At 43.9% G+C, this 20,024-nt stretch overlaps 1 protein-coding gene across 1 annotated transcript; it reads right to left on the bottom strand.

Annotated features, from left to right (window-relative positions):
- Window positions 1-5,332: 5,332 nt before the first annotated feature.
- LOC122924738 (betaine--homocysteine S-methyltransferase 1) lies at window positions 5,333-19,701 on the bottom strand. Its single transcript, XM_044276114.1, has 8 exons — window positions 19,546-19,701; window positions 14,335-14,467; window positions 12,926-13,044; window positions 10,982-11,173; window positions 10,465-10,612; window positions 9,205-9,387; window positions 7,251-7,479; window positions 5,333-5,606 (listed from the first exon to the last, which is right to left on the bottom strand). Exons 1-8 carry the CDS (start codon window positions 19,576-19,578, stop codon window positions 5,423-5,425), a joined length of 1,221 nt encoding a protein of 406 aa, XP_044132049.1. The 5' UTR covers window positions 19,579-19,701; the 3' UTR covers window positions 5,333-5,422.
- Window positions 19,702-20,024: the final 323 nt, after the last annotated feature.

Here is a 20,024-nt window from a genome sequence, read left to right as displayed (position 1 = left end):
CTCTCTTTCTAAAGTGCAAGTACTTAGACCCAGATTTTGAAGAAAAAGAAAATCAATAAGGTTTACCCCAGCACCACAGTCAATGAATACTTCAACAAAAAAAGTTCTTGAGTCTAGCGCCACCATAGCTGGAAGGAGAAAACGAGTATTACAGGGAGCTTGCATACCTGCTTGCTCCACCACCCCATTCACACTACCAAGAGTCAGAGATGTTTTTTTTTCTTTAAGTAAACCTCTTTGTGATTCTTTCGCATCAACATGCGGTTTAACAAAAGGACAAGCAAAAATATAATGACCACTCTTCCCACAATAATAACATAGTTTATGCAACCTCCTAAAGTTCCTACTACCAGAACGGATAGACACCTGACCCAGCTGCATGGGTTCCTCCCCTACCCCAGGGTTACATGTCATATCACCCTGGGGAGCAGGTGAGACAAAACCACTCACAGAAGGGATCCCTTGCGCGAAGGGAACCTTACATCTCTCTCTAATACGTCTATCTAACCGTACTGCCAAAGACATAGCATTCTCCAATGTATCCGGGTACTCGTGAAAAGCAAGGGCATCTTTCAATCTCTCAGATTAACCCCTGACAAAACTGACTACGTAATGTGGGGTCATTCCACTCTGACTCAGTAGCCCATCTCCTAAACTCAACGCAGTAAGCCTCTGCAGTATGTTCACCTTGTAATAAATTACGCAATTTAGATTCCGCCATCGAAACCCGACCTGGATCATCATAAATTAATCCCAAGGCTTTAAAAAATTCTTCCACCGACCGGAGGGCCAGAGAACCGGACGGCAGAGAAAAGGCCCAGGATTGCACATCCCCTTTAAGCAAGGATATGATTATCCCTACCCTCTGAATCTCATCACCAGACGAAGATGGACGCAGCCGAAAATACAGCTTGCATGACTCTTTAAAGCGGATAAAGTCATCCACACCCCCTGCAAATCTATCAGGGAGAGCGACTTTAGGCTCCCCATAAATTTGACTTCCTCCTATTGCACCTGATGCCAGAGAATTCTGACACCGTGTGACCGTATTACACAGATCAGCAACCTCTATGGATAATCCCTGCATGTGATCAACTAGCGCATCATTTGACTCCATCTCAAAACAGCTGAGAAATGGCAGTCAAAGTATTGGCGGGTTATAATGTCACGCTGGACAGGATACAAGATACACAGAATACCACCAAACAAGTGTCTAGGCAAGAAGCTGGGGATAAAGGTCACCTCCTGACAAATCCCTACCAGCTCTCCCTAGACTTCTATGCCCACGTTCAGACCCTGAAGGTGGGAATGAACGTGTCCCCGTGCCTAGGCTGAAGATTCCCTAAAATCCCTAAGATGGTGAAATGGGGAAATAGGCAGCCTGCTCCCTCAGGACCTGGAGGGGGCAGGCGTCTCTCTAACAGCCTAGACAGACAACCACAAGAAAAACAAAAACCAACTTATCTTGTACAAAACAGGAACAGCAAATCCTTCCTTCCACTGAGCAAGACAGAAGCTATAACCCGCACAGGACACTGGGAGTGGGCGTAATTTAAACTCATACCAACGACCCCACCCAGTGCACCTGATGAGAGGCGGATACAGCTCAACTCCAAAACAAAAGGCTACACACGTGCTGCTAACCTGGCAGACCTCCGCACATAACCTGAGCAGGGCATGACAGCTAGTAGCTGCACTCTCACTCCTTCACCTCCTACTCCTTCTCAACTGACTAACTAGGCCTGAACTGAGGTATATATATCCTAGTGCTACCCCCATCTAGTGGTGTAATGTGTGTAGTGCACCTGGCAGCCTGGTAACAGGGATTTTTACATAAGGATGAAATACAGCATGATACAACATATGACAAATCAAGCTTTTGCCGTGCCTACGTATACTAGTGGGACGCTGCATCTATATCAACTATTGGTTGGCTTACTATGAAACAGATTTTTACACCAGAATTGGGCCAGAAATTTGTGGTGCAAAATGTTCAATTTCTCAGGCCTTGTCCCCTTTCCTATGAAACTCCTCCTGCTTACGCTAACGCCCCCCCCCCCCCTCCTTTTTCGAGCATGTCTGAAAAAAGTGTACGAACCCTAAAAGCATCAGATTGCACAATTTTATTTAAACAGATTTCTGGAGCAGACACATTAGCAAACCTGGGCCTCTGTGTATTTTCTGATCGTGTGTTACTCCACTCCCTCTGCTCCCATACACAGTGCAGTCTATGCTGACAGTCCAACTTCTCCTCCTTGTCTCCCATCAGGAGAAACCATGATCAGGTAGGTTGGAATTCACGTTGATTTCATTGTTGATGAGAAGGAACCAGTGACACACCTCCAATGGAGACAGACAATGCAGACGCCTTGTCTCTTCACTCCAACATCCCCAGATCATGCTTTTTGCAGTCTGTGCAAAATTTGTAGAGCAATAACTATATTTTATCAAATCCATTTATTCCCTCAGCAGGACTATTCACTAAAGGCAACTTTAAAGGGGTTGTCTGGGTTCAGAGCTGAACCCAGACATACCCACATTTTCACCCAAGCAGCCCCCCTAAGCATACTGTCATTTTCAATCAAGCAGCATTTCATGCTCCGATGCTCTCCCATACTCTATGCTGAATCGTGCAAGGCAAGGGCTCTTTTGTTTATATTATTACACTGCTTGACGGAGGCTTCTGCCCAGCAGTGTATTCTGTGACGTCACCGGCTCTGATGGACGGGCTTTAGCGCCGCCCTAGCCATTTTACAGGCTAGGGCAGCACTAAAGTCTGCCCATTAGTGTCCGTGACGTCACTGGGCTCACTGCTGGATCTCTTAAACATGCTTAGCTCATCGGAGCCAATACATTCTAATACTGTACGGAGCTTCTGCCCTGTATAGTAGTAGAACAAATTTTTATGCAAATCGACTTTGGATGTTTCATCCGAAGTCGATTCGCTCATCCCTAGAATTAATCTATTTAATAATAATGCAAAACAATCTTTAAACAATTCCAGCAAATGTTTATTTGATAGAAGGCAAAGAATTAAGAATGTGTGGAATTACACGATGTAGACTAGGAATCATTGCCATGTATTGCCCTTTGTATTCGTATTTTGCTATTGATGACCTATCCGGCACCCAGCACCCCTACCAATCAGGTGTTTCAGACACTGAGCACCATACAGTGAGTGGAGGCTCCTTATACTGACATACTTCAACTCAGGTCCCATTCACTTGAATAGGAGCTGAACTGCAGGACTCTGGTTCCAGAATACCTCTTTAAGAGAAGCTCTAATCACCCAGACCTCAAATGTGCCATTGTGTCCAGGAAAAGTTCCTGACATGCCAATCAGAGGCTAAAAAGTAGCCCTTTAACTTTAACCTCCCTCTCATCTCATTCATGGCTTTCCAGAAAATCTTTCACTAGCTTTCCAATCCTTAAAAAATTGTGAGAATGGGAATGAGTGTAGCCCATTACATGTGATCTAATAGATAGTAGGATTGATTATAATTTTTAAAGGTAACAGTGGGCCCCCACCTACCTCCAGGGCCCCAGTTCAGCTGCACACCTCGGTGCACCACCAATGAGGCCAGGTGAGGCGATCACTTCAGGCAGCACCAGGTAGGGGCAAGAGTGGGACAGCGGAAAAGCCATAGGCAATGAGCGCTTTCATTGCAGCAAAGGGGTTAGGTTAAGAAATTGGCTTGGGGGGGGGGGGGGGGGGCGCCGTTTCAGTTTTCGCCTCAGGCAGCAGAAAGGCTAGGTGCACCCCTGGCTGCACAAGTTACCCCTGACGATTAGATGCTGATGATCTATCCAGAGGATAGATCATCAGTTTAAACAAACTGCAGAACCCCTTTAAGTACTAATAGAGTACTGTACAGATAATTTAATTTAAAAGGAATCCACCCTGTTGATAAGTTTTCTTTAACCCATCAGTGACCAGCCTGTTTTGGGCCTTACTGACTAAGCGTTTTTCTTCCTTTTTTCACCGTCGCGTTCCAAGAGCTATAATTTTATTTTTCAGTCTACCGTATATAGCTTTATGAGGGCTTGTTTTTTGCAGGACAAGTTGTAGTTTTTAATGGTGCCATTTTGGGGTACACATTTTTCTAATTAACTTTTATTAACTCTTTATGGGAAGGAGATGGGAAAAGCAGCAATACTGCCACTGCGTTTTCACTTTATACATTTTACAGCGTTCATTTTTTGGTATTAATAACAAAATATCTTTATTTTCTGGGTCAGTACGATTACAGTGATACCAAATATATATTTTTTTCACGTTTTACAACTTTTTTCAAAACAAAACCCCCTTTTTTTTTTAAAGGCATTTTTTTTTTTGCATTGCCACTTCCCAAGACCCATAACTTTTTTATTTTTCTTTATATGGAGTTGTGTGAGGGCTTGATTTTTCATTGGTATCATTTTGGAGTAAATGGCGTTTTTTGATTGCTTGTTATTATGTTTTTTTGGTGGCAACTAAGAATAAATTAGCAATTCTGTCTTTTTAAAAAAAAATTGTGCGGCATTCAACGATAATTTACGCGATATGTATGTATTCCAGGTCGTTACGGACACGGCAATACCGAACATATGGGGAAGCTGTCTGGGCTGTTAGAGCAAGGCCGTGGCTCTCATGTGAGAGCCTGGTCCCCGCTGCACGGAAAACCCGTGCAGCGCTTAGATTGGGCCACCGTAAAAAAGGGGCGGCCCAGCCTAAGGCCCCTTAGTGACCGCTGTAAAAAGGCGTATGGTCACTAAGGGGTTAAAGGCTGGTCCAGGATTTTGATATTGATGGCCTATCCTCAGGATCCGACACCCCAATCCCCTACGATCAGCTGTTTTGGGTAGCACTGGCTCTGGAACTACACAGCTCTGTCCATTCTGTACTTGATGGGACTGATAACTGGCAGCATTGCTCCCATTAATTTAGTGAATGCAGCTAACACTACACAACGAATGAAACCGTAGTATCGTAGGCGCTACCAAAACAGGCGGGGTTGTAAGACCCCCGATGATCAGATGTTAAAGGCCTATCCTGCGGACAGAACATCAATATCAACTTCCTGTACAACTCCTTTAAGGAAAGTTTGACTAAGATCCATTCATTTGCTTTTTGTGGTTTATGTATGCAGAGTTGGAATGTTTTAGCAGCAGAAGATGAGTTTGCCAGTTTTGTAGCAGGCAGTGACTAGTGTAGGTAGTATGACAAACAAAAAGGATGCATAACATCACATGACTGGGGTCATGAAAGAACCAAAAAGCACAGAAGAACTGATAAATGCAATAAAGGTTCCTGTGAAACTCATGTAGCATAACCTAATATATAAAATTCATACTGATTACATTTGCTTTTATGAAAGTTAAAAATGATCATTATTTGGATGATTTGTTTGTACAAAAAGCATCAAATTATTGAGATGAATATCTAGTTGGATTTGAAGGATTGCTTTGAAAATAATTCTTTAAGCTGATGTTCAGTAGTTGCTTCCTTCTGCTGCATCAGTTCTGCATGTCCTTTGGTCACTCCCCAGGCATCCGGCTTTGACATAGAAGGACAATAAGGTCTCCCTGAAGCAGGTTTCAAGGTCTCCCAATAGTCTCGCCTGGCCCTGCCATGCAAAAAAAAAAAAACAGGTCATACAGGATGATAAAGGACCCTCTATAGTTGTGGACTGGATCATCATTTATGACGACGATGGCCTTGATTTCATAAATCAATAGTACACGTAACCATAAGAAACTTTGTAATATGTTTTATTAGTGAGAAATGTCTAGTTATCATGTTATCAGCTGTATACCTCTCCCCCTCCATGCTTTTCACTTTGAAAAATGCTTCAATTCTGTCTTAAACAGACCAGCTCTGCTGAAGTATCATACTGCATATGTCAATACAAGCCTATGAAGAAGAAAGGGGGGGGGGGAGTGAGCAGCAGTAGTGAGATAGAGGCGATAAAGATACTGCTCAGCTACATAAGAAGTTTCTATCAGCACAAGTGCTTCATTCACACCTATACAGATCAGTTCTTCTCTGTAATGCCCTCCATGATCCTGGGACTGATTCTGAATGAGTAAGAGAAGGTTAGGAAGCAGATTCTCCTCTACTTTGTGTGTGCAGTTGATGGCAGCTAGCCTTCACCCACCATGTCTGAGAGAATTGCAAACAAGACATTCAGCATGCACAAAGGAAAACTGCTAAAAATGACAGATACAAGTGATGGCCATGTACATACATTGAACTAGTGATTAATGCAAAGTTTGTTAGTGATGCTTTCAGCTTCAGTAATGTCAATAGACCAAAGGAAATCAATGTGCAGCTATTAATAGGAGTTTTTATTTAAGGTTCTCCACTTTACACAATCCCTACTTGTTAGATGGGTCTCATGACAATAAAGTAATTTTATAGTTCCCTTTGTTGAGACCTTCAGTGTTCAATTTCCCTGCAGCACCACCACAGGTAAGATGTAGCATCATTGATTTAGCTGTGTAATGAAGGACAGGATAGGTCCTCCAGAGCAAAAGATACTATTTGTAGCTTTCTCCGAAATGGGGAAATTATTAGAATCCTGACCAGAGGACCCCCTGTATTAACTCAGAATTCCCTGCAGGGGCGTAACTATAGTGGAAGCAGCTTCTATGGAGCCTGAACTCAGAAGGGGCCAACCCAGGAGGAGGACTAAAAAAATGTTATTGTCAGGGCCCTCTCAACAGTATTATACACATGACATTATAGACTAACTATATACAGTGACATGACATACAGTATATATGTGTAGGAAACGGACAGAACCTGGCCTGGTCAGAGAGTGATCTTGAATGGTCACAGGAGTGGGGTTTACACTGGGAGAAGGTGGTTGCAAAGAAGTTGCTTTGAAAATATGGAACCTAACTTTCTAAAAGCTGCCATCACCTTACACATCTATTCCTCCTGATCCCTCCATACAAGCTTAACCGAGCATGCATGTGTTCTCATTAGGGAGAGGGGATAAAACCACTGCCACCTGTTGAAATGCAACATGCCAGATCTTACTTACTCCCAACATCTGCTATCGGGGAGGGGGGGAAAGGTGAGAACCCACCCATAGATGTTACATGGGCTCCAGATTCTACCAAGTTTGATGGGTTCGGCCAAGGTTCATTTAATGTGTAAAGGCACCTTTAGACACAGAAGGCAAGCAGTCCTATTGCTGTTAGGAGAGCACATGCATACAATATATCACAGGATTAATAGCTATGTTATATATCTGGTTGCATACCTTGCTCGAACCCAGGGTTTAGTATGCATGTCCAGTCCACTTCCCCAGCTGCCATGTTTCTCTGAGCCAGTTGGTAGAAATCCTCTTTCTGGGGCCAGCTCTTCTGCTATGGCTCTGGTATGGTATGGCTCAAAACCACAACAGCCACCAATGTACCTGACTCCAAGATCGTAGGCTGCCCTGGCATACTTATGTATGTCCCATCTTGACACAATTCGTGGTTCCAGAGCTGAAATATATAGTATATTGTGTATAAGTTGACTAATCATAAACAATAATATATATATATATATATATATATATATATATACACACACACACACACGGTCACCCCAGATAAACAATTAGGTCAGGAATTTACATTACACATAATCGATTAAACTATCGTACCTAATGTTAATGGTTTAGGCAGCTGCTGGTTAAATAAGTTGGGAAAGTTTTCTTTGCATTAGTACTCTCAGTTTGTCCATGAATATTTAACCTGCTCCCCACTGCTCCAGTTCAGCCATCTTTCAGTCCTCGGCTTGGTTCTTTCTGGCCAGGGTGTGGACATGGTCACTTTTGATGTTTCAGCAGTTATATGTCCCCAAGCAACTTGTCACTGGTGAAGCCTGTCATTGGCTGCTGCGGTGTACCTTACCATGTCCATGCCCTGGTCAGAAGAAAACTAGAAAGAGACCGGAAGTTGAAGTAACAGAAGCCAATGCACAGCACCGAAGCTGTAGTGAGCAGGTATGAATCTAAGCAATGCAGGCTAGGGGCCTTCGGTTAAAGGGGTTATGTGGGAATTTATATTGATAACCTATCCAATATCAGATCATCAGGGGTCCGAAGCCCGGGACCCCCACCTATCAGCTATTAGAAAAGGTTGATGCTCCGTGAGCACCACGGCCACTTCCTAGGCCATGCGACGTCACCATACGCGTGTCACATGGCCTAGTTGGAGTTCAGCCCTATTAAAGTCAATAAGGCTGAGCTGCAATACCAGGCACTGCCAATATACAATGTATGGTGCTGTGCCTGGAAAGCTGCTAGGAGCCGGCATCACTCACCAGAGCTCCGGTGAGCACAGCGGCTCCCTGAAACAACTGATCGACGGGGGTGCCAGCACTCAGACCCCTGCCGATGTGATCATAATGACCTATCCTGAGGATAGGTCATCATTATCAATTCCTAGATAACCCCTTTAGGAGGTATTTGTTCCTGGAAAACCATCTTAATATCAATAGAACACTAGTTAAGCCTATAGTTGACGCATTTCTGGTCCGCAGCTCCCGAAAAAAAAATAGAACATGTAATAGCGGACAAGAATAGGTATTTCTATAAGGATGCCGGCCCGGTGTATTGCGGATCCGCAATACACTATGGATGTATGAATGTACCCTAACAAAGCTATAACCAGCCCTGTACCTCACATTGATCCAGAGATCTCCCCATTTACACTCCCTAAGGGGAGTGTCTTTTCTTTTGCAGCTGAAGGGGCGTGTCTCAGCTCTCCCTATCACAACTCAGGAGACAGTTGAAGGATGAAACTGAGCATGTGCGGCCATCTCAGTAAGCAGGACAAAGAAATAAAGGGGAAAAAACAAACAGTAGGTGGCGCTATACAAATAGATTTCAGTGAATCAGTGTAGTGGCTATGCTACATTTTTAATTACATGCAATTCAGGTGCTGGATTGAAAACTGTAGAATATTTTTGGGATCAACCCCTTTAAATCCATAAACAGAATCTCAAAATCCAGGAGAATTCAGGCTTTTCTGAGGTCAAAAGGAACTCCTATACAGTACAAAAATATGAACCTGATACTAAGCCACTAAGTGTTTTTTTCAGTGCTGATAACGCTGCTCTTCCAGACAACTGAAGCTGTCATTGTAACACAACTATCTTATTATAATAAGAGCGTGTTATTACTCATCTCTGAGCTCCAATGTTGTATTAATCTTTGTACTTACCAAAAGGAAACTCTGGCAGGTCAATGAAACCTTGCTTGCCGCAGTCAGGTGTGTGATACGCCAGAGGTTGTGTCATCAGGTGGGCTTTGACATTGGCTGCCACCAACCCTTCCTTCATCAGCTTCACGGTTGCCACACAGGTCATTGGGTCGAAATGACAATTCACTCCGACCACAGAGGCTCCTGCATTACGATACAATTGCACAGTGGAAATTACCATTGATAATGAGCGTGTGATCAAATATGTGGCTAAAATCCCAATTATGTCTCAGATGGGACCTGTCGATTCACAGGACAACCTGCCAGTATTTCCCATAGTGTAATATTCAAGGGCAGACAGAATATATCACTATTACACTCAGTGGTAGACGGCTACAAGCTGACAGAACTTGCTTAAAAAAAGTACAGCTGGATAACTAAAAGTTGTTCTGCCCCCATTGTCATTCATATTACGGGACTCCAAAAAAGGGTGCATTTACATTAATTCTGGGTCCGCATCCGTTCCGCAATTCTGGGTCCGCATCCTTTCTGCAATTTTGCAGAACGGGTGCGGACCCATACATTTAAGTGGGGTCAAAAAAAGATGCAGACAGTGTTCTGTCCACATCCGTAGTTTCGTTCTACGACCCCGCAAAAATATAGAGCATGTCCTATTGAGCATGTCCTAGAGCATTTCCTATTCTTGCAGACAAGAATAGGCATTTTCTATATAGCGCCGGCTATATACGGTCCTCAAAATGCGGAATGCACATGGCCGGCATCCGTGTTTTGCATCCTTTTAGACCCGCTCAGGCTCTAGGGCTTGGGGGCTGTCACAAGTTACGCATCTGGCTTTTTAAAGAGGGGCTGCTGGCTATGTTTTGCGCAAGTCCTCTGTTATTCCTCCTGGACATTTATGAATAAATTGACAATTGGGTGTTAGCAGTTGGAGGTGCATCCTTACACAGACTAATACTATCCAATCCGTGCTGACTGTATCAGACTATGTACGGACACATCACTTTGACAAAAGGGAACGGAAAAAACCTAGCTGGTAATTTCCTTATACATTTCCGGGATGAATAACAGAGGAGCAGCAAAACACAGAAATACAGCTATTTACTAAAACAGACATGTCAGGAGTGGCAACTGGTCCTCTTAAGGTGACCTTGTAGATGACACACTCCAGTCATGCCGTGGCCATGTCTACATGAAATAATGAAATAGAAGGAGATATGTGCCACACAGAATTTTTTATGGAAAGTTCATCATGAAACATACCAGCTTTTGCCAGCCTCACTGCGCACTCTCCAGGGGGTACACCGCTTAAGTCTCCTTCTGGACCAATACATAATGTAGCTGCAACTGGTTTTCCAGACTCTTTCAAGACTTCTACTGCCCAGACAGCTTCTTCCACGTGTTCAAAGTACTGGAAATAACCAAAAACCATAACCAACATCATAACAAAAATAAATAAATAACATAGCTAGGGAATAAATATAATAGAAAACACAAAACTTGAAAATCTGTGTTTTAACACATTATCAACTAAACGTACCTCCTTGCTAGATTAGGAAGTGTGAAACTAAGGGCCCATTCACACGACTGTATATTTGAGTCCGCATCCATTCCGTAATTTAGCAGAATGGATGCGGACCCATTCATTTCAATGGGGCCACAAAAGATATGGACAGCACACAGTGTGCTGTCCGCATCCGTACTTCCGTTCCGTGGCCCAGCAAAAAAGATAGAACATGTCCTATTCTTGTCCGCAACTGCGGACAAGAATTCATGTTACCTCAGCAATGAGAAAGTCCACGTTCTTCTTTATGAATACATCCAGCTGTTTTCGGAATATAGCCTTCACCTCAGACTGACTCTTGCAGCTCAGATATGAAGGGGTTTGACTGACACCTCCTGCAACCAATGCATCACCTTCATTTGCAACCTCTCTTGCGATGTCACAAGCTGCTTCGTTCACTTTTTGACCCTTAAAAAATAGGCAAACATTTCCTTTTAGTACTGTTAATGGAGATATGGAGCAGATTATTATTACAGCATAGCATAAAGTCTGCCTTTAGAATATGATGAATAAGAACCATCACTATTTGAAAAGCATCATTATTCGAAAGTGTCGCTGACTTTCTCATCTGTACATTGGCATAGTTACCAACATTTTAGTTGTAAAAATTCTGGACATCTAAGGACCTACCCCGGAACGCCCCTACCCTGCTGAGAACACCCATTTATAGTCAGGTTTATATAAGCCATGCCCATTTTCAGCCTGAGAGAGCCCAAATTTACCGGGACTGTGAAAATCAGGGACAATCCCTGCAAGTTTGGGACACTATGATATTGGTTATCTCCTCAACTTCATGTCCAGCCAGGAGACTGAGCACACTCTCTGGATTAATCCCATTTAAAGGGAATGTAAGCCAATGGCAGATGGGTGGCTTGGTCTTCTTTCCATCAGATCAGAATTACTATTACCTTAGAAACAGCATACCTCAGTGTGTTTGGCTGATTCTGTAACTCCAGCCATAGGAGGGTTACTCCATGGTTGGTCAAAATGGGAATAACCCTTTCAAGTCTGTTAATGTGGCATAATTGACCCAGCGTTGTGTTTTGTTCACTTTTCTAAGGCAACCTTCCATTTTTTCCTCATGTAAAAAAAAAAACACAATGAGGTTGATTTGCCAAAACTAGCAACCAATCAGATTCCATCTGTAATTTGTCAGAGCTCCTTTGAAAAATGAAAGGTGGAATCTGATTGGTTGCTATGGACAACTAAGCCAATTTTTCTTTCTACCAGTTTTGATAAATTTTCCCCAATGTTTTTTTCATTCATAAATTTTTACATGCTTTTTTCTGCATTTTTTCACTAGTCCTATGGAGAAGTCTATGAGCAAAGGCATGGAAATTAAACAGGTAACTATGGCAGAGCTTATGTGCTGGAGTGAGATGTGTCTAATTTATGCTTCTTGTATTTCTGTACTTTCCTGGCGCCAGTTTTAACAAATCTGGTAGGCTGTGGGAAGCACTGCCCCCTCCCGCTTAAACCCGCCCCTTTTTTGACCACTTTAAAATAAATGGTCCCATAATTTGGGACATTTTTACCCCAGCAAAACCCCTGTGTGAGCCACATCTTGTCCTCGATGCTTACATCCAGGGGCATAACTACCATAGCGGCAGACCATGCGACTGCTATGGGGCCCAGGACAAGAGGGGGCCCAGTTGGGATTGTCCCCTCTTCTTTTGAAGGTGAAAACTTGGTCAGGACTCCACCCTCTAAAGGAACAACTTTTAGTAAATGAGGCAGTGGAAAAAATGGCCCATGGTTCACTGAAAGGGGTTTAGGCGGAAACCCTTCTGTCCTGTGTGGGGGCCTAGTTTGATCCTTGCTATGGGGCCCTTACTTCTCTATGTACGCCACAGCTCACAGTGCTATTTGTACAGCTTCAGCACAGTACGGATCTCATCAATGGGAACTCTGAGTTGTTGCTGGATAAAGGGGAGGAGATGTCTCCAAGTATGCAATACTCCGATCACTCAGCCCCGGTGTTACTTAGTGTTTGGTCCTCTGTGCCGGGCCCTTAAGGGCCTGATGTGCAGGAATGCATGTGGATGCGCTATCCTCTGGGGCCCAGTTGTAACTGAGATCACTGCAGCCCCAGTGGTTACGCCAATGATCTACTCTGTACATGAAGGAAACAGGAAAGGACATCACCACCTACACACTTACTGAGATTTTCTCTGCCACGTAGTTCCCTCTGTTCTCCAGTTTATCGTCACTGGCGTAGAAGGTAAATGTCTGCATTACATTTGCGCCGGCTCTGAGGAACTCCCTGTGTAGCTGACGTACTGAAAAACAGGAAAAGGACTGAGAAGTCTGATATAGTTACTCTTCGTGTGGACCTGTCTACTACTATACTGATCCATGAGAATTCAGCCAAACAACTTACTGGTAACTTTTAGCTGACAGTAAACTTAACTGGGGAAACCAGTGTCAGGCAGCTGCTGCCAAGGCCAATAAGATAATGGGTTGCATCAAAAGGGGCATAGATGCCCGTGATGAGAACATAGTCCTACCACTTTACAAATCACTGGTCAGACCACACATGGAGGACTGTGTACAGTTCTGGGCTCCTGTGAACAAGGCAGACATAGCAGAGCTGGAGAGAGTTCAGAGGAGGGCAACTAAAGTAATAACTGGAATAAGGGACTACAGTACCCTGAAAGATTATTAACATTAGGGTTATTCACTTTAGAAAAAAAGACGACTGAGGGGAGATCTAATTACTATGTATAAATATATCAGGGGTCAGTACAGAGATCTCTCCCATCATCTATTTATCCCCAGGACTGTGACTGTGACGAGGGGACATCCTCTGCGTCTAGAGGAAAGAAGGTTTGTACACAAACATAGAAGAGGATTCTTTACGGTAAGAGCAGTGAGACTATGGAACTCTCTGCCTGAGGAGGTGGTGATGGTGCATTCACTAAAAGAGTTCAAGAGGGGCCTGGATGTATTTCTGGGGTGTAATAATAGTACAGGCTATAGCTACTAGAGATGGGAAGATGATCCAGGGAGTTATTCTGATTGTCGGGAAAAAAATTTTCACCTAAAATCAGGAAAATTGTCTCAAAGAGTTTTTTTGCCTTCCTCTGGATCAACTTTGCAGGATAACAGGCTGAACTGGATGGATTGATATATCTTTTTTTAGCCTATGTTAACCAGTGGCCACTGGATACTTCCTGTACTATATTTCTTAGGACTCATGCACACGAACGTATTTTTGTTCTACATCCAATCCGCATTTTTTGGGACCCATTCACTTCAATGGGGCAGCAAAAGATGCGGACAGCAGACCATCCATATGTCCATTCCGCAGCACCCACAGAGAAATTTAACATTTCCTATTCTTGTCCAATGTAAAGGTCCCAAACTTAACACCTATCAACTGTCAAGACGTAATATAAGGCCTCTTTCACACAAGCTGTTTTTCACGCATCATTTTTGCGTTCAGAATTTAAAAATAAATCACAGCATGTTCTATATCATGCGTTTTTCAGAGCTGTGGAAAATCTTGGTGCTATATAAATGTATGAAATAATGATAATGACATAAACTCACCACCAGCAGACCCTTACCTGCCTCTGGGTTCTCTACTGCAGCTTCAGGGGTCCATGGTCCAGCTTTCACATAACCTCTTTTCTCCAAGGCAAACACAAAGCCCCCATCTCCGATAACCACTTCTCCTGCATCGAGACGCTCCAGTAGGCCCTGAATTGATTTATAAAGATTAAACCTTGTTTCCACCAAGTTAACCACTGAAGCCATACTGTAATTCCAAATGTCTCAAATTTCATGCAGAGACCTACAGAAAATGATTGTGCTATGTTCCATTAGATACAGAGGGAGGTAATTCTAGCTTAGAAGCATTGCCTTTATGGTATGGAGTCATAGGGGTGTCATATGCCAATGAATATCCTTCATAATACACCGTCACATGGAAGGTACCAATTGGCTCCAAAATGCCATTGTATAGGCTTCATACCCTAACCTTTCCCTTGCTCTGGTATAAGGCGGCCATTAGGAATTGCAGAAGCTTGATGCATTTCCCCACCATTATATAAATAGGATTCATGCAAAATCATGGCAGTAGGAGGACTGCTTACAAATAATTGGGCAAATAAAATGTCAAATTGTTATGATGAAAAACTTACAGACTATAATTTTTTGAGATTTCCAATCCTCAATGAGGAGTGGGAGAATTCGCCTACTATCTTTGATAGGTTGTGTTAATATCATAAAGATGGTCCTCCTACCTAAGTTGTTGTATTGTAACAGAGCGGCACCGCTGGAGCTACCAAAGAGACACTTTGTACTCATGGATAAGATGTTTATCCCTTTTTTGTGGCATAAACTGTGTCCCAGAATCGTGAAGCATACCCTTCAGGCATCATATTTACGGGGAGGCCTGGCGCTGCCGAATCTCTCCATCTACTATGCGGCAGTACCGCAGAGATATGGGGCGTGGTGGTTTAGAGCCGATGCAAGCAATCCAGCAGTGGTGTTGGAAGCGGCTCTAATGGGTTCCTATGAGGCCCTCACGAACCTATTATATAGAAAGGGAGCTTACGCAGCGTGCCACGATACCCCTACTATGGCTGCTACAGTGGCGATCTGGGATAAGTGGGTGAGGGTACATACAGACACCCTGGACCCCCGCCGATAAGCTGTTTTGAGAAAGCACCAAGCACATCGCCGTACATTGTATAGCGGCTGTGCTTGGTATCGCACTCAGCTCTATTCACTTGAATGTCCGCAAAACACAGATCCGCAAAAAAGATGGATGACAGGTCATATTACATCTATTTTTTTGCGGATCCAATATAACAATGCCTGTCCTTGTGCACAAAATGGCCAACAATTGGAAATTTTTTTTTTTTTGCAGAACGGACTTGCGGACATACGGATACGGAATGCACGCAGAGTCATTTAGTTTTTTTTTTTGCAGCCCCATTAAAATGAATGGTTCCGCATACGGGCCACAAATAAAAAATAAATTAAAAAAAACACGGAACGGACACAGAAAAAATATATGTTTGTGTGCATAAGCCCTTAGGGCACATGTATGTATTTTGCGGTCCGACATTTGTGTGCATTCCGTATTTTGCGGAACGGAACAGCTGGCCCTTCATAGAACTGTACTATCCTTGTCCGTAATGCGGACAATAATAGGACATGTTCTATTTTTTTGCGGAATGGAAATACGGACATACGGAAGCGGAATTCACACGGAGTAACTTTAGTTTTTTTTTGCAGACCCATTGAAGTGAATGGTTCCACATCGGCAAAAAACCCTGAACGGACATGGAAAGAAAATACGTTCCTATGCATGAGCCCTTAGGCTGAGCCTGGACCTAGACTTTGTCACGCTGTGAAAAAAATGGCTGGCCATGGGGAATGCATAGGGTTGCTTAAAAATAGCTTCCAAATCACTGCAGCCACGTTAGTAGCTGAAGCATTTTAAATGCTAGAGATTATGCAGTGATTTCACCGAGATTTCAATGACAAGAGATTTTTACGTTACTTTATTGAGGCGGGAATAAAAAGAAAAAAAACTACTCACTTGTCTGCAGCGACTTCACAGCGATTATATCTCCAGTAATTAAATCCATCAATGAATACTCAGTTCAGTTGGCTGCAGCAATTTTCAAGCCACACAATGTATTCTCTAGGGCTACTTTCACACTGGTGTTTTGGTTTCCGTTTGGGAGATCCGTTCAGGGCTCTCACACGCGGTCCAAAACGGATCAGTTTTGCCCTAATGCATTCTGAATGGAAAAGGATCCGCTCAGAATGCATCAGTTTGCTTCCATTACGCCTCCATTCCGCTTTGAAGGTGGACACCAAAACACTGCTTGCAGCCTTTTGGTGTCCGTCTGACAAAACTGAGCCAAATGGATCCGTCCTGACACACAATGTAAGTCAATGTAAGTCTAAGAACAGTGATTTCACAGAGATTTTTAGTAGTGTGCCAAAAGTGTAGGTCTAGCGTCAGGCTAAGGGCTCATTCACACGACCGTGTGAAGCCCGTGCCCGTGCTGTGGACTGCAAATTGCGGCCTGCAATGCACGGGCACCTTCTGTGGGGCAGGCGCATGGGGATCCGCGATCCCTCCGTTCCGCAAAAATATAGAGCATGTTCAATTTTTTTTGCGGTGTGGAGGCACGGAACGGAACCCCAGAAAGCACTCCGTAGTGCTTCCATAGTGTTCTGTTCCGCATCTCCGGATTTGCGGACCCATTAAAATGAATGGGTCCGCATCCATGATGCAGAATGACAGCGAACGGTGCCCGTGTATTTTGGATCCGCAAATGTGGTCCGCAATACGGGAACGGGACACCAACGGTCATGTGCACGAGCCCTAAGGCCTCTTTTACATGACCGTATGGCTTTGGGCTCATGCACACGACCGTGCAGTTTTTTTGCGATCCGCAAATTGCGGATCTGCAAAAATCGGATGCCACCCGTGTGCCTTTTTCTATAATTTGCAGAACGGAACAGGAGGCCGATTATAGAAATGCCTATTCTTGTCGGCAAAACGGACAAAAATAGGACATGCCTCATAATTTTTGCGGGGCCACGGAACGGAGCAACGGATGCGGACAGCACACAGAGTGCTGTCCGCATCTTTTGCGGACCCATTGAAATGAATGGTTCCGTATATGGACTGTATACGGAATCAAAATACGGCCCGTATACGGAACGCCAATTTTTTTTCGTGTGCATGAGCCCTTTTTCAGTGTTTTGTGGACCAATTTCCACGGATCCGTTGTTCCGTTTTTTGTTTCCATTGTGTTTCCGTTTCTGTTCCGTTTTTACGTATGGCATATACAGTATACAGTAATTACATAGAAAAAAATTGGGCTGGGCATAAAATTTTCAATGGACGGTTCCGCAAAAACGGAACGGATATGGAAGACATATGGATGCATTTCCGTATGTGTTCCTTTTTTTTGCGGACTCATTGACTTGAATAGAGCCACGGAACGTGATTTGCGGGCAATAATAGGACATGTTCTATCTTTCAACGGAACGGAAAAACGGAAATGGAAGGCATACGGAGTGCATTTTTTTTGCGGAACCATTGAAATTAATGGTTCCGTATACAGACCGTATATGGAAGGCAAAAAACAGCCCATAAGTGTACTTGCTCAGTGTTCATGCTGTGCGCCGCAAATTGCCATCTGCACTGCACAGGCACTGGTCGTGTGCACTCCGTTTGCGGATGCGACCCATTGACTTGAATGAGTCCACGATCTGCAACATACGGCCAAAGATAGAACATGTTCTATGTTTTTGCGGTATGGAGGCACGGATCCGAAGCCCATGGAAGCGCTTCGTAGTGCCACCTGCGCATATTGCGGATTACATGCGATTTTTCTGCGTGGGTTCTTGTGTGGATAAACCATCAGGTCTTTTAACCGGCACCTAAAATCATCATGCTGTGCAAACAGGGATCTGCTGCCCAGGAGCAATGGTTTTCTATGGTGACAAGTGATTACTGTAGCAATTGCTCGTTCCATACAACAGAAGTGATTGCTACATGTAAATGCAGCCCTCATCTCCACTGACAATCAGGCAATTAACAGGAATGTTTGGCTTGTTCCTGATAATTGCCTGAAACATCGGTTCATGTAAAAAGACCTTTTTTTACACATTCTCTGAATAACGCCTCATGCACACGGCCGTTGTGCGGCCTTTCCGGGCATTTGCAGTCCCCAATGACGGGCAACATCGGTGCGGTGGCCGGGACGGATCAAGACCTATTCAACTTGAATGGGTCCGTGATTTATCCGCACCCTAAAAAAAATAGAACATGTTCTATTTTTTTGCGGTGCTGAGACATGGACAGAGACACCATGGAAGCACTCCATAGTGCTTCCGTTCCGCACCGCATCTCCCTGATTGCGGACCCATTCAAGTGAATGGGTCCACATCCGTGATGCGGGGTGCACACGGCCGGTGCCCGTGTATTGTGGACCGCAATACGGCAATGGCCATGTGCATGAGGCCTAAGTCTGGAACTATACCTGAACGTTTTGTAGCACTTTTAACTGATTTTATAGAGTGACAGCAGTGCACATGATTGCATACAGGTCAGTTTACTGCTTTACACTACAGCTGTCACCCAACAGTGAAAATCAATTAAAAGTGCTACAAAAAGTCTAGGTGTAGCTCCAGCCTAAACAGGTTTCCCTACGTGCACATCTGCGCTGTGAAGCCCGGCAGAGGAACAGCCTGCCAGGGTTCACTGTATCCGGAATAGCCAGATAATGCCGTAACCCACTGGATCCCCATGGACTACAATGGGATCCAACCTCCTTCCGCCATAATGCCAGCTTTTGGCCGGACAAAACGTTGTGTATGCAGGACCTTTTTGTCTGGCCAAAAGCTGCCATTATCCCTGTCGGATCCCATTGTAGTCATGGGGGTTCACAGCATTATCCGGCTATGTTGGATACGGTCAACTTCTGCAGTCTGTTCCTCTGCCGAATTTCACAACGCAGATGTGAACGTAGCCTCAATCACACTACAAATCCAAGTGGTTACATGTTTCATCTGACCCAACGTATTCTTACTATATAAGTGTAGGTTTACATTTACATGCAATCATTGATTTTATTGCCGACTAGCCATATAAAAAGTACAGGTGTAGCGGTCAGGTGTCATCTCCTGGCATGGAGGTCATCATGGATGATACTGTTCTCAGCCCACAAAACTTCCCAGAACATACAATCCCCTGTAAGCCCATGTCACTGAGGATAGCAGAGCTCAGCTATGTGACTTACCCTTTTGCCACTCTTAGCTCCAGTTGGTGCCATCCTTGCGGTGGGTGATTTTGGTGGTAGCGTCAATTGCGGCTCTATCTCTTATACAGACCGGTAGGCGGGTGTGGCCGCAGGAGCCTGTTTTCTTCTCTCTGATTTGTGGGCTTCTCCCCCACCTCCTCCCGATATTTCATACTCCACATGTTGGCAGACACTACAGAACAGACACAGATCAGTTATCTGCAGTGCAAACACAATTTGTTCTTTCGGAAAAGTTAACCAGTTCTTGCCAAAATATAACTGTAAAATGCAAACTAGTAGCAGGGCGAGAAGATTCTTCTAACCGCCATTGTGCAATAGTACACATATAAAAAGTCAACAAAAATTGTAAAAGTTTTCTGTACGTAAGTTCAGCTTTTAGATACATGTACCAAGCAATGCCTAACGCCTAAAGGGTTAAACCTGCTTTGGGTCATCCCTATAAACCTAGTTACCATGAA

This window comes from Bufo gargarizans, chromosome 1, assembly GCF_014858855.1.
Source record: "Bufo gargarizans isolate SCDJY-AF-19 chromosome 1, ASM1485885v1, whole genome shotgun sequence".
Taxonomy (NCBI): domain Eukaryota; kingdom Metazoa; phylum Chordata; class Amphibia; order Anura; family Bufonidae; genus Bufo; species Bufo gargarizans.
Note: the sequence above shows the minus strand (reverse complement) of the source record. Positions and strands in the feature narration are given on the sequence as shown.